General features: G+C 40.7%; 1 protein-coding gene across 2 annotated transcripts; it reads left to right on the top strand.

The window, feature by feature from the left end:
- The first annotated feature begins 240 nt into the window (after positions 1-240).
- Snx16 (sorting nexin 16) lies at positions 241-22,870 on the top strand. Of its 2 annotated transcripts, none has more exons than XM_075971516.1 (9): positions 241-453; positions 1,333-1,449; positions 2,316-2,788; positions 5,556-5,642; positions 6,538-6,686; positions 14,850-14,919; positions 20,064-20,200; positions 20,630-20,749; positions 21,792-22,870. In XM_075971516.1, the coding sequence occupies exons 3-9, from the start codon at positions 2,414-2,416 to the stop codon at positions 21,886-21,888; spliced, it is 1,035 nt and encodes a 344-aa protein (XP_075827631.1). In that variant the 5' UTR covers positions 241-453; positions 1,333-1,449; positions 2,316-2,413; the 3' UTR covers positions 21,889-22,870. The 2 variants fall into 2 exon arrangements, with proteins under 2 accessions (XP_075827631.1, XP_075827630.1); XM_075971515.1 differs by having other exon boundaries at positions 262-453; positions 1,338-1,449.
- The last annotated feature ends 1,529 nt before the right edge of the window (positions 22,871-24,399 follow it).

Raw genomic sequence — 24,399 nt, 5'->3', positions numbered from 1 at the left:
CTACAAGTCCCATAATGCAAAGCTCGAGCCTGAACCTAGGTTACCCACAGTGCCTCCTGGGAAATGAAGTCTTTTTGTCACCTACTTGGCAAACCAGATACTGTAGCCCCACTTCTCAGAAAGTCGCTTTTAATAATAAAGCCTGTGACAAGCCATCGATTCCCTGGGAGGAGATTGGATTTGTTCTGGCTACTTCAGAGGCAGGGACCAACAATTCTAGTGCGAGCCTCCGGGGGCGGCGCCATGCTGTGACGTCACTTCCTGGAGCCGCAGCCCAGGCCGTCCTCCCTCTCTCCGGTTCGCGGGAACCGGGCTGGGCGGCTGAGCACAAGCACCGAGCAGCTGCCTTCGGGTGAAGGTCACGTGCGTCATCCCGGGGAGGAGGCGACCTGCCGCTGTCGAAGAGGAGCCGCCTTCCTTAACCTGAAAGCGGGGGCCGCAGAGCGCGCCGAGGTAGGACGCGGGGACACCTGCCGCCTCGACGGCTGGCGGAGGGTGCGGGGCCGCTGCGGGACCCCGCGTCAGCCCTGACCTTTAGTCACCCTGGGGGGCTGGAAGCTCCGAGCGGAGACCACACCGCCCTGCCATGTCCCCCGGGACTGCTGCCACCCACCTCCCGTCCAAGTGAGACAGGCAGCATTGGCGCATCCTCATGGGGGACAAACGTCAGGCGTCCCCAAGAACGCGCGCGACACGCCCTCCGCTCCGCTGCTCCTGCCGGTGGAATTCCGGGGTGCACGCGTAGGCCGTCTCTGGCAGCCCGGGGCCTCAGGTGACAGATGTCAACCGCTGGTGCTGAGAACTCTGAGAAGTCATTCTCAGTTATCCTTTCTTCTTTTTTTTTCTTTTTTTTTTTTTGTGTGTGTGGGGGGGGTGTCGTCAGGAAGAACTCAAGAGGTGAATCAGCAGCTGGGGGTTCTTGAATATTCGACTGTAAGGAAGGTTCACTGGCCACACGAGGTTAAAAACCCTGTTTCAGCATCTTCCCAAGGGCAGTAGAGTTGAGCAAACGAAGCTGGGCTGGTAGGTTCCCTGTTGCTGTGTATAGACCTGGCATTTCTAGAAGTCAGCACTTCAGATTTTAGAGTTTGTTACTTAGTGATGGGATGATAAATCATTACCTTTTATAGTACAAAATGACTCTGACACAAAATACAAACATCTTTTTGGGCCCTAGATTGAGAATTAGTCATCTAGAAACTAAAACAAAATCCTAATCCTTTAATCTTGTTGATTGTACATCCTGATTAAATTTTGTTCAAAATTCATTAACTTGATCAAATTTATTTTTAAATCTATTTGATGCTAAGTTTTATAAAATGTTGTCTTCAGAACAGTTGTTGCTGGCTTGGTGGTTTAGGTGCGTATCCCTGCGCTCGAGGCTGAAGCAAGAAGATCAGGAGTTCAAGTCTATCTGGACTTCTTAGCGAGTTCACAGGGAGCACCTTGGTAAGTCAGCAAGATCCTGTAAAGCCCAGTGTGTGCTCTTCGCGCTACAGTACGGTCCGCTAGCCGCGAACTAGGCTGGAGATTTAAAAACATACAGAGACACGGGGACACGGGTCATCCTTGAAACAAGAATGCCCCCTTTACTGTGTTCAGGGGCAGCTTATATAGGGCTCTGGCGACGCCCCAGCTCTTTCAGCTACAGACCCATCAGAACCCATTCCCCTGCCATCAGTGTCTCGTGCTCAGAGCAGCAGGCTTCAGAGCAGAGGAAAACAATTGTTTACAGGAAATTCAAGGTCTGGTGGTCTGCAGTCCCCAACAAGACCCCAACTAAAAATTAAAAACATTTATTGAGAAGGGTAGAGTATCTGCCTATCATTTACAAGTCTCTACCAAAATAAGAGTACTTCTTAATACATACTACTAAGTTTGTGATTGACTGTGATTAGCATGCTTACGTCCTTGGTATATAAAAAGGCAATGTGAATGATTTTTCCTTTCTGTTCCTATGCTGTTCTTGTAGTACTCTCAGATGACAACAATCTCTTATTTTAAGTCTGTTGGGAGGGTGTGTTTGTATGTGTGTTAGGATTAAGTCCATTTGAAATGAGTATTTCAAAAAATGGAGAAATGAAAGTAGGCAGAAAAAAGAATTCCATGTATTATAAGGGTTAAGAAAAGAGAAATTGAGTAAGTTGGTTCTCTTTACCTTGCAAACAAGAGTCCACAGAAGTAATTCAAATTAAAGATATCAGAAGTATGACTTCATAAAATAATTGAGTACCACAAATTTAAAAAAAAATGTTTTCTTTTGTAGTATATTTTAGGTAGAACACTAACCCTTCAATATTTCCTTCTCATTTTAGATAGTGAATTTCTAAGAAGAAAATAATGAATTGCATAGTGGTTGTCCTTTAAGGGTTGGAGTCAAAGGTATAAAGGTTTGTTGCCAAGGCCAAAGAAGATGGCAACCCCTTATGTCCCAGTTCCCATGCCAATAGGAAACTCAGCTTCTGGTTTTACAGCCAGCAGAAATCAACGGAGTTCTTCTTTCGGTAGTGGCTCCACAAGCTCAAACTCTTCCAGAGGCCAATTAGAAGACCCAAATATGGGTAATTTTAAGCAGACGAATGTTCAGGATCGGATGGATAGTGCATCTTCAGTCTGTGGCAGTCCTCTCATCAGGACCAAATTTACAGGCGTAGATTCATCCATTGAATACTCTGCTAGACCCAGAGACACTGAAGAGCAGCATGCTGACTCAGTGAACTGGGAAGAGAGACCTTCTACACCGACCATTCTGGGTTATGAAGTTATGGAAGAGCGAGCCAAGTTTACTGTAAGTGTTGCTTCTGCACAGAGACTGGCTGCCTGTGTCCTTAAGCGTGTGCTCTTTTAGATGGTCCCATTCTTCACATTCTTTACCGTAAAGTTCTGTGACTTTTACCCAGCAGACATAACTCAGTAACTAGCACATAGATAAAGAAAAAGAACATGATCTGCATACTTAGAGCACCTCATGCTCCGTGACAGCCAGTACCCACTCACCCGCTGCTTTTCTGGTAGTCTCAGACTTAATGTGGCTGTTGAGCATGTACTCTTTAGGATCCAGTGTTGTTTCAGCATTATGCTTATAGGAGTCACCCTGAAGCTTACATAAGTTAGGTAGCTCATTTTTATTGTTGGCAATACTTGTTTCTTAGGTTCTTCCAGACACTACTGCTGTGATATTATTGTTGATCAGTTGGGAAGCACACGTACACATTTCCATTTGCAATACACTTAGGAGCAAAGGCCTAGTTCAGAGGCTCAGCCGTGAAAGAGACTGGTGAGCCGTGCTCTGTAGGGGTCGCTCCACTGCAGTGTGTAGGATTTCCACTCCTTCCACACCTAACTAGTGTGTCACCTTTTCTCTTCCTTCTTAATTTGTGTATTCCAGTTTAGCTAAGATGTGAGTTTTCTTACCTAGCTAACGTGGAGGCACATGCCTTTAATACCAGCACTTTGGAGATTGCAGATAGATCTGTTAGTTCATGGCCAGCCTGGTCTGCAGAGGGAGTTCCAGGATGGCCAGGGCTATACTGAGAAACCCAGTCTCGAACTCCCCCCCCCAAAAAAAAACCACCCAACAAACATCCTCTTTAGCTATTGGATATTCTCTTATACATCTCCATTTTGCCGTTCTCTGCGTTCTATACGCAAGTCTATTTTTAGATGTGTGTGTTGTGACTGTTCTTACTTTTCCTTAGGTCGTGTGATAGATACAGCCGTAACGTGCCCCAGTGTGCTCTTCTCCTTCCTTACTAATACTTTTTCCCTCATTTCTTCTTGAAGATGATGTCTACTGTGTAACCCAGGCTCTCTCTGTCATGCCCTTCTGCTGCCATGGCTTCTCAGATGCTAGGATTAGGCCATGTCTACTAAGCATAACTCTGCCTAGCACTTTTTTATAATTTTTGCCTCCTCTAATGTTTTTGCCCAACTTTTTTTGTTAGATCTTCCATGTTTTACATCAGCAGACCATCCAGGCACAATTCTTATGTCCATGTTATGATGAAAGGCTAAGCTATTTCTATTTTTCTGGGAAATCTCTTAATCAGACTTTTACTTAAAAGCGCTTATTCCCAGTGTTGCCTATGACATAGTTCATAAAGGTGAGTCCCTTCTATGCTCCATTTTTCTGTCTTACCAGTTCCACAACCCTGATTAGTACAGATTTAATACCCAGTGTTTGCAGCACTCATGCCGTTTCTCAGGATGGCCTCTGCTGTGTCTACCCTGTACACTGGTTTTCTTAGGTCTGCAGATCAGCTGGACAGAACCTTCATCTTCACCTAGCTGATAAACCATCCACTTTAAGTCTTCAATAGTGTTTTGTAGTTGCCGATGCAGGTCTTGTGGTCAGATTTGTCTGGTATAGCTGTTTGATACTCTTAGAGGAGATCTATATTTATTTGTTTTCTGTTTTTTAACTACTTTTTTAAAAAAATCTGTCCAGTTCTAATATTTTGGGATATTGATTCATTTGTTTCTTTTATAGTACTTTCATACAGGGTTTCCCTATGTAGCTCTGGCTGTCTCTAAAACTCACTGTATAGACCAGGATGGTCTTCCAGCCTCCGCCTTCCAAGTGCTGTTGTTATAGACATGGGCCACCACACCCAGCCTAGTTTATATACTTTATAGTTGTGTGTTTATGCGTATTGGACTGTATGTGTTTTTCATTAACCCTGCCACACTTTAGATCAAAGAGTTTGTTTTTGGATTTTCTTGCAGTAAAGTTTTTTTTTATGCTGATGGTTCATGCTGTTAACTTATGCCTAGAGGAGAGGACCTCCAAGAAAAACTGTTAAAATTTTTGAAGAAACAATCTAGTATAGGATGCAGTTGTCATACCACTGGGATAAGATGCAAGTCTGTGTGAAAGCATCATTCATAATGTTTCACCAATTATGACCTGATGGCTGTTTCTTCAGTTTGGCCCGCCCATCTTATGTAAGAATGTGTAGTCATTGAGAATCTGCTGGGGGCTGGAGAGATGGCTCAGTGGTCCCGGTTTCACTTCCTAACACTAGCATGATAGCTAACAACTGTCTGTGACTCCAAGATCTGACACCCTCACACAGATATGCATACAGGCAAGGCTCCAATGCGCATGAAATAAAAACAAAAGACAAAAAAGTCTGCTAGGGGTGAGTGTTTGGTCCACCTAGATTCTTGAGTTGAAGCCTAACCTCCACAATGGTGCCGCTAATAAGTAGAAGCAAGCTGGGGGGCGGCTCCGGGAATAAAAGCGCTCGCCACCAAAGCTGACGGCCTTCACTCATTCCCGGACCCTCATGGTAGAGGGAGAGAACGATTCCAGATGTTGCTGTCTAACCTCCACACATGTGCTGTGCATTTTATCTTGATCATAGTTTTAAAAATTATTTTGGTGTCTCCATCTCCATGTATTTGATTATCTAAATGATTTCATATTTCTTGTGTAAAAAGTACTTGATATATCAAGTAAAGTTTTCTAGAAATGTTTGACCTCTTCGTCTTCCCTCTCTCCTCCCTTCTCTCAATATCGTTTTCTCTGTATCTCTCCCTTTCTCTCTTCCTAGGTATATAAAATACTAGTAAAGAAAACCCCAGAAGAAAGCTGGGTGGTTTTCAGAAGATACACTGACTTCTCTAGGCTGAATGACAAAGTAAGTAGTCAGTAAGTCCCAAGCTGCCTCTCAGTTGTGAGTTAGGGATCTGTTCACTGTCTTTGTGGGTTCATAGGAAATCATAGACTTCATTTCACTGTAAGAATCTTCTGTGTCATCTGCACAGTTGGCTGCGTATTTATAAAAAAATTGTCCTAATATAGGTAGTAAATGTTTAATGTTTTCTGTATGATTATATAACCTCAAAAGTTTGAGAAAAATCTACATAACATCACTTATAATTAAAGGGAAATGAACAAAAGTTTGTGATGTTAGTATTAGTTCTGTTACTGCTGACGCTTTTAAAACTCTCCCTAAAGTGGCTTGCAATGAGGTGTGGGTGCTTTTTAGACCCAGACAAGCTCACAGCCAGTCGTGGGCCAGGCTGGACTCTTTATCTGGCGTCTCAAGGGAAGAATCAGCTTCCAAGCTCATTCAGGCTTTGGTCAGAGTTTAGTTACTTGATGTTGTAGGGACAAGTCACTTGTTTGATTGCTGCTGTCTTAGGGCATGGATCTGTCCGTATTTGTGAGTCCTCTGTCTTCAGAGCTGCAGGGACTACTCCGAAGCTGAAGAGAAGATATGCAGAGAGCTAGTTATATAGTATTTAACAGTATGTATGGAATCAGAAATGCAAATTACAGCCGCAGTGAATCCACTCCTTATGCACAGGGATGACTAATGAGAGAAAGTGGAGAATCCCATGTGCAGGCCCTGGAGCAACTGGAATGCCTGCAGCACACCTGGGAGCCTCCGAGAAGCACATGCAGAAAAAAGCCGTAGTTGGTTTCATTATCTTAGCTTGTTTGGTGAATAATTTCATTTAGTTAATGGTTTAGAAGAGTACTCAATTTATGTCATTGAGTTTAATGTTTCTCTCTCTCTCTCTCTCCAGTTGAAAGAGATGTTTCCAGGCTTTCGATTAGCACTTCCTCCAAAGCGCTGGTTTAAAGATAATTACAATTCGGACTTTTTAGAAGATAGACAATTAGGATTGCAAGCATTTCTTCAAAACTTAGTAGCTCACAAGGACATTGCTAACTGGTATGTAACAAACTGAAATAAGAGATTATAAAATCATTTCAAAAGCCAATTTAAACTGAAGAATAATTTAGGAACAACTTCATATAAGCACATAATGAAGGGAGGGGATTTAATTATTTCTCTCAGATCTCTACATGGAATTTCCTTGCTTTCTTTCAATGAAGGAATTTATTTGTCATTTCATTTGTATTAAAGTTTTAAACATGAAGGGAAACTCTATTTTTGTATCCTGCATGTTAGATAAATTCTGCATTTAAACAAAAATGTATATAGTATTCAACTTTTTGTTAATGTAACAATAATTTTAAGGCTAATATTTTTATGGTAATACAAAAAAAGTAACATAAAAATTAGGAAGTTAGATTAATACATGTAGTAAAATAAATTTCTGGAAACATTGAACAGCAGATCAAGATTATTATTTTTTTTACTTCTGAATATAAGAAAATCCCTTAATGAATTATCTTGTTGGACGTATTTACATTAGTAGAAAAATTAGGACTGTTTTACAAAAGCTACAGAGAACATTTACAGTGAACAGTAGCATATGGTACATGTCTATGGCTGTTTTTGCTGTTCAGATCATGATGGAAAATAACCAGAAACCCTGTGTCTCTTCTTCCCTTTGTTCTGCTCTGTCTTTGCATGTCACCTTCAACCTTGCACACTCTGCATGAGCACCTGCTCGTCAGGGCAGGCGGCCTCGGCCTGAGAATGGCCTTCAGACGCATTGGTGTCTACCCAGACCTGCCAGTCATCTTTCACACAGCCCTCACGACTTAGTCTCTCCTCGTGTTTAGGACCCACTCACACGTGTCGCTGCCATCTCCATCCTCCTGCAAGCAGGTCTCCGCCTGAATTGCTGTAATCTCCTTGCCTGCCTTCCCCTCGTTCACTCTTCCTTCTGTAGTTCACTGCCTCCTCTCATGCTTTTGTGACGCAGTTTGATGAGGTCATTCTGGTTCCAGCCTACTTGACTGTCTTTCCATCACGGATTCGTTATTTCTCCATTCTCTGTACATCTGCCGTATCCATCTCCTTATCTAACATTATCGTGCTCCTTTGTCTTCATCTATGTTGAAGACATAGGCAGTGTTTCAGACGTCTCCTCTCTGGTAACTCCTATACATCCCAAAACTTTCAACACAGATGCACTTCATTAGGTAGCTGGCTTTCTTGACTAGCCCCTTGCCTCTCCAGCACAAAAAAACAAGGTCTCTCCTTCCTCGTAGTATTTGTAGGAGGCCATCACTGGTTTTAAAGTTCTCTCCTAGTGGTATGTAGTGAACTTCTGTTTTTCTAGGTAGGATGATACTAGCTTTGTACCAAGCTTAAGAATGAGAAGATAGCACTTTAGCCATTACCAGTGTAATTTTCATGGCATGCCCATTAAGAAAGGCCGGTTGTTTCTTGACTTTTACCATATTTTGGTTTGCAAAATATTTTTTGATTATTTGGTTCTGTTTCTTTCACCAGATTGTAAGGTTTAGTTGTGTGGTTATTTCATTATTGTGCAATGTGCCATGCTAGCACAGTGCAGACTCGGTCAGCTCGCACAATCTCTTGAATAAGTGAATGCCAAACCTGTTGTTAACTCTATTAGAAAAGAGAAGTTTGTACAAATGAGGCAAAATACTTGTGTGTGTATATGCACAGAAATATATATATTTACATTTTTCAAAATGCAAAAGAAGAAAAGTTATCATTAATGCCAGAACAAAAAAAGCAATAACAATAACTGTTAAGTATTCAAATCATAGAAAAGGTGCTTGAAATTTATCTTACACTATACCATAAAGGAACTGTAATAAAGAAATCTATACACGCTTGCTCTTTTCTCTTTCCCATATTCAGTAAACCTTTGTACTGAATATGTGCTAAATTACACTCTGTGGACCACTTTAAGTAACTTTGCTTACAATTTGCTTTTTAAGAAGCAAAATGTAACTTATTCAGATGCATAGATTTCAAAATTACCAGGACTAGATTTCAGTCATTAAAAGTTAGGCATTGCAGCCAAATGTGGTACAGAAGCCTGGGGTACCAGCTCTTGGGAGGTAAAGGCCATATGACTGTGAGTTTGAGGCCAGCCTGGGATGCGTGCAAAGGTCATATCAAAAAATAAAATAGATGAAATAAAGTAGATCAAATCTACTTAACAGGAAAAAGAAAAAGATGTAGGTCAGTAAAGAACATATGCCTTGTATACACGGGACTTTAAACCTTAGAACTGCAGATGAAAAGAATAGATGTAAACTGGATGGGATAGAGCATGCCTTTAAACCCAGCTCTTGAGGCAGGCAGATCTCTGTGAGTTCCAGGCCAGGCAGGGCTATATAGAGCGAGCCTGTCTCAGAGAGAGAGAGAGAGAGAGAAGAGCATTAGTTCCTCTTGCACAGAGGGCCTGCGGTCAGTTTCCAGCCATCTATTAAGATGGCACAAGTCCCTCTTCTGACCTCCATTGGCAGCAGGCTCATAGCTTACTTACTTACATGCAGACAAATCACTTAAATGCACAAAATAAATCTCAAAACATTTTTTGAAAGATTACTGAGACAGCACATCTCTGATCATTGGTAGATGCTTTTCTTAATTTACAAATGTGCATTTCAGGAAAACTAAAGTTTCTTAGCCAAGTAAGATGGTGAAAGTATTCGTTTTCTTGGCATCTTAGAGGATTAAAATTTACAAAGTATCTAGTGTACTTCAACATTTATTCATCTAGGCCTATTACTGCTTTTGTTTTACATCATTAGGATTCACAGAATCCAGTTAAGAAGTTATATTGATTGAAAATGAAATACTTTTGTTTTATGACAAAGTACACATTAATTTTTGGGGTATTATGTAACATGTAGCTTACAGTGAAAGAGGTTTCTTTAATTGTTAACGCATAAGAAGGTGAAGAGAAGGATTACTTATCTGTCATAAGGGTTAACCCCATAACTCCTCGGTCTCATGTCTGTAGAGAAATCGGGCTCCTGTTTGAGTAAAAGAAGGAAGTTTGTAAATTACAGCTCTGTCTAATGAAGATTTTTAAAGTAGAGACATTAGAAGGGAGGAGCAGCACTGGAAGGGAGGGAGGAGCAGCACTGGAAGGGAGGGAGGAGCAGCACTGGAAGGGAGGGAGGAGCAGCACTGGAAGGGAGGGAGGAGCAGCACTGGAAGGGAGGGAGGAGCAGCACTGGAAGGAGGGAGGAGCAGCACTGGAAGGGAGGGAGGAGCAGCACTGGAAGGGAGGGAGGAGCAGCACTGGAAGTAGGATCTGTATGTTTGGAAGGTAAGGTTGAGTTTGGGGGTCAGAAAAAGATGTATGAATCAAAAAGGAAGAATTCAAAGATGTGTAGTAAGCCTAAGGCTGCCAAAGATCTATTTTGAAATTTTCAAAGCATCCAAACTATAGCAAGGATCCTCACCCACACAAGGTCAGCTTCTTAATACTGACATGGTAGCTGCCTGCTCTGTGTTTGCATCCTCTCTCCACCTTCCAGGACTGGTTCCTCTGTAAACATAATGCCTGCTTCTCAGCCTGTCCGAGGCTGAATTCCTTGCAGCAATTCTGCCATCGGGGGCAGTGTTCCTGTTGTGCTCCATGTGCAGGACTCCACGGTCTCTTCCGTGTCAAGTCGCGTAGCAGAGGGAAGAAAAATTCACTGTTCAAAGTCTTCATTGTACTTGAAAGTGTAGGAGAGAAGAATCTTTCCCTTTCGCTATGCTGAAAAGAGAACAAAAATTTCCGACAAAATGTATACATTTACAAAGAAATGTACAGTGGTGTACCATATACTCAAGCACACAGGGAATGAGGCAGGAGCATCTCAGTTTCCAGACGAGCCTGGCCTACACAAAGGCCTACACTGTCTGTCTGTCTGGGATACTGGAGCATTGGCTCAGGGGTTAACGGGGCTGACTGTTGTTCCCTTGGAAGAGTTCCACATTCCAGTGCCCACAGGGCAGTTAATAACCATGTGTAACTGCAGCTCCCAGAGGACCTCCCAGCTCTTCTCTTCTCCGAGAGCACGGTGTACATGTAGTGCAGACAGACACACAGGCAAGCTCCCATACACAGCAAAATAGCAAAAAGTTAAGCATAAGTGTATCTTTATTATTATATATAAATAATTGCCTATCCGTTCAGTCTCCACTGTCCCTTCGGGTGAGCATGTGCGCTGAACTCTCCAGTAGCCAGAGCGCCTTACCACGCAGCTGTTGTCACTGCACAGCTGGCAGCACTCAGTGCTTTAGAACTGCTCCAGCTGCGACAGGCGAAAGTGGAGGAAACGGGAAAGGAAATTAAAACTCCTAGTTTAAAGTGCTCAGAATATTGTTTCCAGGTCTAGTTACAAAACACTATTTCCATGATAGTGGGATGTATTAGAATTTTTACCCATTTAAGAAATTTTTATTTAGAGCATACTGTGTGAAAGTCCAGCTTCACTAAGATGAAGTAGATGTCGGTCCTGTATTAAATCTAAGTGAGAACATGTGCCCCCAGAAGTGAGAGTGGAAAGAAGTGTATCTGTTAGCTGAGGAAATGTCAGAACCTATGACAGGATGACATTTGGGCTAGTCTCTAAAGAATTAATGGTATTTGTACCATGTTGGAGAGAGTGAAGAAGGGTTTGCCAGAACTTTCTAATCAACTGCAGCAGTAAAGCCTAGGGTTATATGTTGGGAACAGCATGGTATTTGGTTTGCCAGAGCGAAGTACAGTTATTTGCACAGTCTCAGAGTTTACACGCGGCTGTTTTCTGCCATCTCCCACACTGGCTCACCATTATGCACCATAACAGTGTCTCACTGTTCTCGCGAGTACGCCACATCCTTTTTCCGGTGTCTTCTCCTTTTAAACTCTTAAATCTACCAGTTAAACCGTAAGAAGTCCTGTGGAAAGAAGCTTTCAAGACCCTAACAGCAGACCTGTCAGAGGAGGGAGAGGTGGGTAATGAGAAGCTTCTACGGTTAGTGCTAGACCAGCTGAACCGTGAAGCCCAGGAGGCAGGTCAGGGTGAGCGTGCTGAGCCAGGGCGACAGCATGCATGAGTGGAGGCAGGTGGGCTGAGACACAGCTCCAGGTCAGGATGTAGTGAAGGAAGAGTCACACTAGTGCGGGTCACGAAGGACCACCTAGAGTAGAGGCCCTAGTGGGCTAGAAGTATCCGGGGAAAGTAGTCAGAATCTAAGCCCCCTTACCACCCTTTCCCACTGCTTGAGAAACCTCACAACCTCCCACTTTTCTCCACTGTGATTGTCTCTCCCGCCTTGATTCCTCAGTCTTCACCTTTAAGGGTATATTCAATAGCTTGGTGTGTATCTTTTCATCTGAAATTCCTCGTTGTTGTATGATACTTTGATTGTGTCCTAACAATAAAGTTTGTTTTGAATGAGAGAGTGGAACCACTAGCTGACCAAATTTAACCAGGTTTTGGAGGACTGAGGAAGTAGTAAGGCAGGGCTTAGTGAGGATCTCAGCCCTTTTGGAGGAGGGAACGGAAGAAGAAGGGAGGTCACTGGTGGCTTCTCCGCAGCTTCTCTGATCGTTCAGGTTCTTACCCCAATATCTGACTCCTGAATTTTTATTGATAAAGAATAATTAGTTAAACGTGTCACCTCTTAAAACTTTTATGTAATGGCTTCTGTGTCAAATTTGGTATTTCTATTTTAATATACTTTCATTTAATTTTTTTTAAGAGGCAAAGTCCTGCTTTATAAGCCAGACTGGCCTGTAGCTTATAATCCTCCTGCCACAGCCTCCCGAACACAGGTGTGTGCTACTGCACTCGGCTCTTTAATTGATTCTTATTTGACCTTTTAATGAGTTTAGGCCTTGGTTTTATGGGTTTTTTTCATTTAGAATGCAAAGTGAATTGTAAAAAAAAAAAAAGAAGCCTATTTAGCTACTAAACTACTAATCTTTCAAAAACTGGCAAAGTCTAAGGAAATAAATTATCTATGAAAGGAAATAAGCAACAAGAAATATTAAATATCAGATGAAAGTTTAATAATGGGGTAGTTTATTAGGAGCATAGATTAGAGGTACAATTGGACTCTTAGAGAACACTTGTTAAAGAGAATAAAAGAAAGATTCAAGTTAGAGCACAGATTTTCCTGGATGTAAAGACAGGGCTGAACTGTATGCAGCAAACTGCTTTCTCTTGAGTTTTAAACTGATTTCCCCAACATGCTAACAGATGGTCTGCCATGGGACAGGGGTCAAGACTTCCCTTGCTTTTCGGTTCCTGGTTTTCAGATTTTCTTGTCTCTCTTTCATCCAGAGTGTCCTGTTAAACCCATGAGCAGTTTGTTCCTGTAGCTCACTTGTATCTGACTGTAGGTGTTTGTTCCTGTAGCTCACTTGTATCTGACTGTAGGTGTTTGTTCCTGTAGCTCACTTTTATCTGACTGTAGGTGTTTCATAGAAAGAGTGGCTGGGTGGGAGGAGCTGTAACTGCTCCACCAGAGGCCGGCAGTCCTGCCTACTCTGTGCTCTTAAACCAGGGGCAGTATTCTAAGCTGTAACTCCTCCACCAGAGGCCGGCAGTCCTGCCTACTCTGTGCTCTTAAACCAGGGGCAGTATTCTAAGCTGTAACTCCTCCACCAGTGGCCGGCAGTCCTGCCTACTCTGTGCTCTTAAACCAGGGGCAGTATTCTAAGCGCCAGAACTTGATAGTCATACTTGCAGATTGAGTGTGTTCAGAGAGAAGTGTCCTCCAAAGAAGTATTTGGCTTAACCAAAACATAAGACAAAATAATTTTCAGGTAGAAAGGGACACAGATTTAAGGTCCATCTCTACCACTTGTACTTGGTGACACTGCAAAGTCACTTTTCCGCCTAGACTTTGACACCCTTCCTGAGATAGGGAGATGTCCTGCCCAGCAGAGCTGCTGTGCATTTGAAGCGGTGTGGTGCAGTCAGTGTCAGCGCATTGGTGCAGCTCCTAGGAGATGTTCAGGAAGCATTCGGGAGACGGAGTACGATCCTTAATGCTTGCTGTCCAGTTACTGTGAATGGTCCAAGAATGAGTGAAGACTCAGAAGTAGAAGCCTAGGGCAGACAAATAAAGGAAACAACTGGTTCCCCACATGGTGGTTTCTGTAAACACACACACACACACACGTAGAACATCACTTGTGGTTGCCTGAAGCTTGAAAGGGACAAAAATGTAGCAGATGGTTCTACATCACTGTCGATCTTCTGTGCTCATGGACATTTGTCTTTTCTCAGCCTCCCTGGACATGTGTCCTTCTTCCGGTATTATAAAGCTTTAACAGTCTAGAATTTGCTTGCCATCGGCTCCTTCTCTCTGTTTTCGGACTTCATGTTATTAACACTGCTTTTTTATATTCCTATTTTTCTTTTTGGAGAGCTCTCACTTAATACCCAACTTACCTCTTCATGATTATAGTGACACGGCTTTGTCATTGGAAACGTCTCGGGACTAAAGCGACCCCAAGTCCCATTCTCTTCAGTGCAGGGTGGCATCTCCTTTATGTAGGGTGGCAGTTAGTCATGTTCCTTTCCTTTACAAAAAGCAAAAACCTGTAAGCTGCATGTATATGCCAAGTTAGCTCTCAGGCCCAGCATTGCTGTTAGAAAGAGGAGGGCATTTTATTGTGAGGGAGTTGATGATCCACCTTTTTAAACCACTGCTGATAGAAAGTAATATACTTCATTATATAAAACATTTAGTAATTAAGGATTTTTCCTCTTAATATCTGGGGGAAATATGTATATAAATAATAAACATAGCAAGGGCAGTCTTTACAGTGTTTCAGAGTAAAGGCTTTTCAGACTTTGGAAGCAGTCTGTAGAGAAGAGTGTAAGAACTGCTTTTCTTCATAGCAAGGTGATGGGCTCAGTGCCGTACTGATGCTGCTGAAAGGCCCTCTGCATTATTCTGAATTGTGTGTATTGTGTAACAGGAAACTGTGATTCTTATTTACATTTGTAGGTCCTATGACTAGCATTAATGCCTTTGTATCTTTCATAGTTTGATATTTGCATGTGGCTACTTACGTGAAGACACATACATGAATCGCTTTTTATATATTGTCTACAAATTGTCTGCCTCACACACTGTATAGCGCCAATGTAACTTTTGCTTTCTGCTGTCTTTTGTAAACTTATTTGTATGCCAGCTAATTTTTTTACCTTTGAAAAGCCTTGCAGTGAGAGAATTTCTTTGTCTGGATGATCCACCAGGTCCATTTGATAGCCTAGAAGAAAGCAGGGTAAGTGCTGTATTATATGTCACGTGAAATAGGAATAGACAATACAGTACAGTTACTACACTGTTTCTTGGATGGATTAGCAAACAGCAAAATATTATCACTTCAAACTACAGTGGTTTTTATACAGACAGCTTTTAATGTTTAGTCAAAGGTTACTTTCATGGAAATACGTGGTCCTGGTTTAATGAAAAGATAAAACTTTGTACGTGGCATATAGTAATAAAAATCTGAAATCCTTTCTGCTGTATTTTTACTACAAAAAGATTAATGAAATGCTACAGGAATTTGCTTGAATTGGCATGTGATTTTATGATGGTCATTTCTTTCCAAGTGATGAACCTGCTGCTCCTCTGCAGTAGACAGGGTGGTCTTGTTAGCAATTCAGCTCATGTTTGATGGTACTCAGATTGCAATAATTGACACATTAAAGTGGCCCATTTCTTGAAGCAATAGGCTAGATTCACAAAACAGATTTGGCTATAATAGATTAGCTGGAATTTTATGCAAGTTTACCCTCAAATGTTTAATGGCATTGAAATGAAACAGATTTAACTGGTAGGCTTGCAGTTTTGTTCAGCTAAACTGTAGCACTTCTTTGTGTTGGAGTAAACGCTGTAGCTGTTTAAACAGCTTATTTAAGGAAAATTTCAAAAGCTTTGCTCATTTGTTGTTTTGTCATTTTGTTGTCAAATATCCAGCTTAGTAGTTTTTAGTATTCATACAGCTGTGGCACCATCGCCAAAATCCAGTTTTAGAGGATTCACATCACCTCAAACATTTTAGTCTGCACCTCAGCCCAAGACAATCTGTAATCTGCTTCCATTCCCTACAAATTTGTCGTTTCTGTTTGTTTCATATATATAGGTTCATGCAATAATGTGGGCATGTCTGTATCTGCAATGCACGTGCAGTACACATAATCATTTGTATATGATGTGCATGGTAGAGTTTACATACTTTAATCTTTTCTACCTTCACTTAGCATGTTTACAGGGTATTTCATTTTATAGCTTCTATCATGCGTTTTTATGCTTCTATCCTTTTATAATGTGTGCACCAACTTATATTTCCCCATCACCAGCTGAATGATACTTAGTGTATGCAGTTTTATACCAAGTCACACTATCGACAACTTCTACACACTGGTACATGCACGTTCTCCTTTCTCTTCAGTGGTTTGCTGGGAAAGGAATTGTTTTCTTGTTGCATCCTAACATCTAACTTTAAAGAAACTTTTCTGAACAAATGGACTATTTCACTGGTAGTTGGGAGAGCTTCTGTTTCTCCATTCCCTCACAAACATTAACAGTAGACACTTCCTTTTCCCCCAGGTTGCTTTTCTTCCAGCCCCTTGGATGGGTCATTTCATCACCTTACCTTCTCTGTTGATCTAAATGAAAACTTAGCCTTTATTTTATTGCCATTGCCATTATGTGATGGATACTTTGCTCTGTCTCTGACTTTAATAACCTGATTGTGATGAATCCCCAGGAGGCCTATGTTCATCTCTGCCCTTCACTGAGCTTCCCTGGCCTGGAGGCTACTGCTTTACCTCAGCTGTGGAGGTTTCCTAAGAAGTTGTTTTCAATCCCATACTCCCTTCTCCCTGTGTCTCCCTGTAATTTTCATTTTGTTGCATAACTCTGAAGTGCTGTTGATTTTTCTCAATTATTTTTACTCAAGTCATATTTTTCTTTGTTTTCAAGATTGGATTATTTCTGTTGATTTGTTTTTGAATTCGGGGATCCACAGTTCTATCTTGTCAGGTCTGCCATTGAGTATTTCTTACTGATTTTTTTTTTTAATTTTAGTCCTTGCATTTTTTTAATTCCAAAATTTTAATTTGCTTCTATTTGTCACTCTTTCTTATTAAGATTCACTATTTAGTGAGAATAAATACACCTTTAATTTTTTTCTGGATTTAGTGCATCTAATGCACAAGCTGCTTCAAAAGTCATTTATTTTGTATACCATTATTTGAGGTCATTTAGAGATAGTTTCTATTAACTGTTGTTTTTCCCGAGAGTGCTTGGGGTTTTTTGGGTTTTGTCTGTCTGTTTCCTATTGTTTTATTAAATACTAGATACTTCAGGAGATGCATTTAGCAGCCTTGATCTGGTTTCTGCTCTCTAGATTGTTATTGGTCTCCACATTTAATAACTGTGATATTAGTCTCTGCAGCACATGTAGTCAATGGATTTGGGCTCGTTTTGTTATTTTGACCTAGAATGTGTTTGAAAAGTTTAAGTTTCATTTTAGGTAGACACAAAACAGTTGGGATTACTACTTTTTCTGTTCATGAAGAGAGCTCATGATTTCTGTTCCTTTCAGATAGAGTGTTCTGCCTTCTTTTAACACCGTTCTTAAACATTTTTAATTTTTACATTTTTCCTTTTTACAAAAATATCTTTTAAATATTTTAATTCAAAATATGCCCTGACTTTTTGATCCTACTGCACATACTGGCTTTGTAGGAGCCTAGGCAGTTTGGATGCTCACCTTACTAGACCTGGATGGAGGTGGGTGGTCCTTGGACTTCCCACAGGGCAAGGAACCCTGATTGCTCTTCGGGGGGCTGACGAGGGAGGGGGACTTCATTAGGGGAGGGAGAGGGAAATGGGAGGCGGTGGCAGGGAGGAGGCAGAAATCTTAGATAGATAGATAGATAGATAGATAGATAGATAGATAGATAGATAGATAGATAGATAGATATGCCCTGACTAAGTTGAGAAAGAATGGAGTTGATTTGAGCTGAGATTTTTGAAACTCTAAAACTATTGCATAGGGACTGGCTAGTTCTTTGGCAAGGAGAACTGATGAATTCATTGCCAATTTGGTTGGAAAAACTAATGGACTAAATCACCAAAGCTATATTAAGCCTGTGCATTCAACAAGGCAATGTAGACTGTAGCTCCTAGAATTTTTCTGTGAAATGAATATAGGGCCTTAAGACTGCGTTTGAAAATGAGTATTTGCAGTCACAGAAGATTGCATGCCTCACATCCATCATCCAAGGCAGTTTGGGTCTGGCAGTTTCCTAAGAGCACAAAGCGTTTTGAGGTCTCATTAATAGGAGAATAGTTCCCTCAGCACACTTTTCTAGTGATTATTCTGCAAGCATAGTCTCTAGGGACACCTTTCCTAAGATAGTGCTCCCTTGTGGAGATGTAGGGTGTAGTGTCCGTCAGTTGACACATCGGCCTGTGTTTTCCCAGCACGCCTGTCCTCATTCATCTAGAGTATTAGCCTTTTGATTCTAGGCTGATTTTCTTGGTGTCCAGCTGGCTGTTCTATGTTAATGCCTAGATAGGGCTCTGATACAGTTGGCCCATTACCATACTTCATCATATTTCCTGTGCTTTTTATTTAACTACCTTCCAGTACGCAAATGTAATCTTTAAATTATGTTCTGATAGTAAAACTTGCTTTTCTGTATGGGTGAGCACTCATCCCAATACTGCTTATAAAAGTGTTCACCTCCGTCACTAGTCAAGTCTTCCTGTCTCATGAGTCATTCATCTGGCCTCTTCGAAGCCAGTCAGTCCAGCTTCAGTGAACTATCTCCTCCTGCCAGTTCTGTACAGGCAATTATAGTAGCTTTAGAAGCTTAGAGTCCAAAGAGCAAAGGTTCTCGCCCATGTTTGTTTGTTTGTTTGTTTTCAACGTTGCCTATTTATTCTTCCATGTGAATTTGATAATCAGCTCGTGAATTCCTTGAAAATCCTATTGCATTTTACTTGTGAATATTCTTCAATAAAGGTTTTATTACTTTTCTCCTTTAACTTCCAAGGCATCATTAATTTCAATAATTCTGTTAGTAGTTGCTGTTTTATAATCTAAATTTTTGTTATTAAATTGTTGGATTTTGTATGTTTATGTCACATCCCTACTGTATTTTTGTAGATCCTTTTGAGTTGTCTGCTATCTCATTGTATCCTTACAATACTGATAGCCAGTTTTTTCCTACTGGTCTTTAATGTTGTGCATGGCATTTTTCTGTATTATTGTGCTTGCTAATAATCCTTAGAGATAAAGTGAAACCATCATGGCAGGCATACTTTACACTTCTTCCTAACCTTGAAGAAACTGTGACATCATGAAATGTTTTCTGTAAGCTGTTGGTAGCTGTGGTTTGTTCACTTGTTACTGTCTCTTCGTGGGTTAGGAAGTTATTCCTAGTTTGCTAGATTGTAGGGTGTACGTATCTGTATCCTGTTGATGGTTTTATTACATATGTAAGGATAACTTTGTGAGCGGTCTTTAATCAACATGAATTATATTCATAGATTTTCAAATGATAATTATTTGACGGAGAAAATTTCATGGCGGGGTGGAGGGCAGCGTTCAAGGCAGGGTTTCTCTGTGTAGCTTTGTAACCTCCTCTGGAACTCGCTCTCTGTAGCTCAGGCAGGTCTTGAACTCACAAAGATTCACTTGCCTCTGTGTGCTGAGTGCTGGGATTAAAGACATGTACCACCACCACCCGACTGAAAATTTCATTTTTAATTGCTGAATTTAGATAATGTTTTGTATCAAATTCCTGAGTGTATTGTTATTCTTTCTATCTATTGTTGAATCTGGTGTTAGGATTATTTCGGTTTTCTAAGGTCAGGAATCATTCCTTTCTCTGTTTTTCAGAGCTACTTGAATACTGTTAAGAGCTTTTGTTATTGGAGTCTTCTTAGAACTTGTCTGAAAGACTAATTTGACTGATAATTCCTTTAGTTTATCAGATATAATAACCGTTTCTATTGTTTTTAATAAATGACTATAGTTTATTCAGATTATACTTGGAAAAAAAAGTTTTGTGTTTCTTATAGAAATCAACAGCTTTTATGATTTTAAAAATAAAGCCATGTAATACTATTCTTCATTTTCTTACATGATATTCTATTACTTTATCTGTAATTATACATCCACTTTCAGTGCTCCCTACTGTGGTTATTCTCAAAGAAGAGAATTTACAAGTACCCCTGTGCATGGTAATTACAAAATAGCAGTAATCTAAAAAGATAAGCATGACAAAGAAATTGCTTGAGTTTTTATATGTATTTCTTTAATATCTGTGTTCCTCTTTAGTAATGTTTATAAAAGGGTACTGCTTCAGTACATAATTTTTCTTTGCCTGCATGTTCTTTATAAAGGCATTCTGTGAGACTTTAGAAGAGACAAACTACCATTTACAGAGAGAACTACTGGAAAAGCAAAAGGAGGTGGAGTCCCTGAAGAAACTACTCGGGGAGAAGCAACTTCACATAGACACTTTAGAGAGCAGAATGAGGTGAGTCATGGCACATTCCCTCCAGTCCTGCAAGCTGACCCCTCACATTCTAGGCCCAGTGGCCTTTAGATCTTAATGTGACTTAAGAAATTTCTGATTCTCCATGCCCTGGGCTCTTGGCCTACTTTCTTGTAAACCGATTGGATGTAGGAGGCTGAACATTTCAGGATGAGAACGCTCAGGAGATAGAACTCTGACTGTTGAGAAAGCTGGGGTTTCCTCCCCACTGGTATATACTAATGCATGTGGTGGGGAAGACTCAGTTATTACAGCTGCTGAGTTCACTCTTGAGTCCTCATTCAGCAATTTACTAGCCGCTTGACTGCAGACCTAGTGGCTGGAGACTAAGAACGCTGCGTGTTTTCATGACAGCGAAGGCACACCCGTCTTATTCAGAAGAAGTAACTTTGTGTTGTAATGTCCTTGTAGAACATTGTCCTTAGAACCTGAAGCATCACCGTATGTGTCAGGAGCAGAAGGTCGGCAGATCCGAAGGGTGGAATCCTCTGTACTTCAAGTCAGTCGGGATGTCTTGGATGAAGACTCTAGGTATATAATTGTCTTAGGGTTTCTGTGGCTATGGTGAAACACCAAGACCAAAAGCTACTTGGGGAGGAAAGAGTTTATTTGTCTTGCCTGTTCATCTTTGAATGGAGTCAAGACTCAAACACGGCAGGAACCTGGAGGCAAGAGCTGATGCAGAGGCCATGGAGAGGAGCTGCTTCTTGGCTTGCTTCCTCTGGTTTGCTCAGCCTGCTTTCTTACAGAACCCAGGACTGCCCAGAAGTGGACACTACCTTCAGTGGACTGGGCACTTCACTATGATCATCAGCTAAGAAAATGCCCCACAGGCTTTCCTATAGCCCAATCTTGTGGAGACATTTACTTAATTGAGGCTTCTCCTCTCAGATGCCTTTAGTTTGTGTTAAGTGGACATAAAACTATCCAGCACAATAATGTTTAGTTTTCTACAGCCTGCACATTTCGATCCAAAGAGTATTCTTCATGAACTTTGTGTTACTAGATCATGAATCTGCTCATGGAGAAAAAAAGAAAAGAAAGAAAGATATTAAAGTACCCTAGTTTCTCCCTAAGAAGTGAGTTGGCTGGCTCTCCAGTCTTTCCAAATTGGCAAATTGCAGGCCACTGTGAGACTTTTCTTGGGAAATCAGGTAGAGGCCAGTGAGGTGGCTAATTGAGTAAAAGTGTTTGCTGCCAAGCCTGACAACTGGCATCCAGTTCCTTAGTCCCACCTCAGTGAGAGGAGAGAACCAACTCCCTTAAGTTTTCCTCTGACTTCACACATACAGGGGCATACACGCACGCACACACGTATGCACACACTCTCTCTGAATGAATGTAACTTTTAAGTGAATAGCATGTAAGGAATGACACCTAAAGTTCACCTGTGATCAAGATAAACTTGCATATACATGTACATGTACACATAGACACACAAGTAATTTCTGGTTAAATATGTAAAGACTCCACATTAAATGTGTAAGTAGCCTTTCTGTGAGAAGATAGCAATGAAGTGAACGCATGTGTCTGCCCTTGTCCACTTCACTGACGTGATCCTCTTCTTTTACAGAGCTAATAATAAGCCACACTTCAACCCTAGAGAAACCAGGAGTACAATCGCAGACATAGAGGTGGCACAGTTGGCGTACAGTGTTGAAGATGACTAACACTGGTGACAGGGCTCTCCATCTCAGCAGGCTGCTCTGAAGAAGACTGGAACAGAAGAGAGCACGAGTGCACGTGTATAAAGTTTACATGAAGTTTCCTTTTTTAAGTTATTGGAATAAGAACTATATTCATGGCTGCTTTTAACTGTCTTTTCCAACATTGTATTTACTACACTGAAAAAAACTATTTAGAATTGTTATCAGGGCCCATATTCTTAAATACTTCACATAAATTATTACAGTGTCTTGCCTGTATATTGCTCCAAGCTCTACTGTGTGTGTGTGTTTGTGTGTGTTATGTGTACTTGTCTTAAATCACCAGTTATATTAGGTGAAAACAAATTGCATGTTAGAATCTGGGTAATGTTTCTATCTCGGACATGATATAGGTTTAAATCAGTGGACACCATAGGGAAGATAAAGATGAATCAGTTTGAAATGTTGCCTTGTCTATCATCTCTAAATAAAAATTGCTTACTTGAAATGTTAATACTATTTTTTTTAAAAAAAAAGATGACTTTCTAAAGCCAAAGATAATGTGTCTTGAAGATCTGTAATTAGATAAGCAAAATGATAAAATAGCCTTGATTTAAATGATGATTAATTAATGTCAGGATACTTACTATAAGTGTCCCGATTTATTAATATCTTATACTTGGATATTTTCTGCATAATCCAACTCAATTCTCTACCCATTGGTCCAGTGGAGTTTGCCTCATTCGGAACACTACCTCTTTGTGCTAATCAAGGCATATTCTTTTCAAAATAGATTACAGTTTTGAGGCAAGTGAGTTACAGAAAAAGAAAACAAAATAAATAACCATATATACTGCAAACTCCCCAAGTAGCTTGACTCCTGGTGTCCCATCTGTATTTCTCTGTGTGTGAAGATGTTATGCTATATGATGGCTGACTTCATTTATAATGTATTTAGCCAACTGATGCACTTTATGATCATTAAACTCTTTTGTGCCAAGTTCAACTGGTGAGTTTCTTTAGTAAGTGGAGTTAGCTGTAAGAATGATGTATATCTTTACTGTTATTACAGAAGTCTTCTAGGTCTGTGAGCCAGCCTTGTGAAATGTTAGGTCAGCTCTGGTACAGTTGTAGAAATGCCTTCCTTCATCTTGATAATGCGTGTTTTCTGTTTCCACTGTTTGCATATTATTCTTAGTGTGTATTATAATCACAGTAACATCTCAAAATCCCAATTGGCATTCGACTACATATGCTTTCTAAAATCTGAAAGACCCTCCTGGAGAAATGAAAACATTCTCATTTCTCCTTTATAATCTAAAGTGGTATCAGTGTCTAAAGATACATATTGTGGTGCAGTTGTTTAAAGTTCTGCTCACATACATGCAATGACTCTTGTTAACCTTTGATCTTACAAGGAAAATACTTTTTACCAAAATATAAAATTAAGTCTTTGTCAGAATACACAGATATGCTCTGAATCAGAACATTTTTGTTAAAGAGGATTAAAAATGTGCTTACTTATCCTTGGAGATAGAAAAGAGAATAATAAGTGAGTCTGCTTATTTGTGTTAGGTTATTGTAGGCGTGGCGAAAAGCTTGAAAAGAACAATCCCTTAAATGACTCGATACCAGTTGACCACAATGGTCTTTGTGAATTATGTGAACGTACTGGTGTCTGCCTCAAAGGGAGCTACAAACTTAGACTCCAACTTCTCAATGACAACGTCTGCGTATTAGGTAAACTAATATTTAGAAGCTGAATATTTTTTATTTTCATAATACATTTTACTCCCAAGTATCCATAAGTGAATTTTCCATTACCAGAGTAGCTGTGTTGTCAGATGTTGGCTACTTCTCCTCTCCTTTGCTTTCTCTGTGCTCCCTGTCCCTGCAGCTTTCACAAGTCAAACTCCATGTAAGAGTCGTTTCTCATGAATGGAGTGAGCTTAGGGTTCTTTCAAGCTTATACTTGATATTCTTGGTGTTCTGTAAAGTCTTTGTGAATAGGTGTCATGCCCTTTAAAGTAAGCTGGAATGTAGCTGAAACAACAGGTACTGTGAATAATCTTTCAACTTCAGCTCAAGAATCCTGCCACTCACTGATTGCAGAAAACTAAATTGCCCTTGCCTTAGCGTTTATTAGTGACTTTGGATAGCACATTCTAAATGCTAGCAATTAGTAGCCTATCAAAGGACAGTGGGTTGACCACAGTCTCAAATGAGACATACATTACCTACCGCTAGCATTTGTCATTTGCGAAGATCTGTGTCATCTCTACACAAAGTAAAAAGCAAACATCCAGATTATGCATGAGAAGTGAAATGGAATGCTTTGTCATAGTGAGGATAAATTAGTCTTAATACAATGTGTGTAGCTGAAGGTAGCCGCACCTCACGTAGTGCTACACATCCCTTTGAAAAAGTGCAGCCAAAGCCCCTCCATGGACTCCTTAGTTGGTCTTCTGCCCAAATTTCTTGTTTCTTTAGACAGCAGCCACTGTCCATGAGCAAAGTCAAAGGGGAACAGAGTTT

The sequence above is a fragment of the Microtus pennsylvanicus genome, chromosome 5, assembly GCF_037038515.1.
Source record: "Microtus pennsylvanicus isolate mMicPen1 chromosome 5, mMicPen1.hap1, whole genome shotgun sequence".
Taxonomy (NCBI): domain Eukaryota; kingdom Metazoa; phylum Chordata; class Mammalia; order Rodentia; family Cricetidae; genus Microtus; species Microtus pennsylvanicus.
Note: the sequence above shows the minus strand (reverse complement) of the source record. Positions and strands in the feature narration are given on the sequence as shown.

What these genes read in the sequence shown, in the direction of transcription:
- Snx16 (XM_075971516.1), top strand. Translation starts at nt 2,414, where the DNA reads ATGGCAACCCCTTATGTCCCAGTTCCCATGCCAATAGGAAACTCAGCT. An exon ending in ATAGCCTAGAAGAAAGCAGG is followed by an intron (nt 14,920 to 20,063) that starts GTAAGTGCTGTA and finishes TTCTTTATAAAG; the next exon opens with GCATTCTGTGAGACTTTAGA. An exon ending in GTCTTGGATGAAGACTCTAG is followed by an intron (nt 20,750 to 21,791) that starts GTATATAATTGT and finishes CTTCTTTTACAG; the next exon opens with AGCTAATAATAAGCCACACT.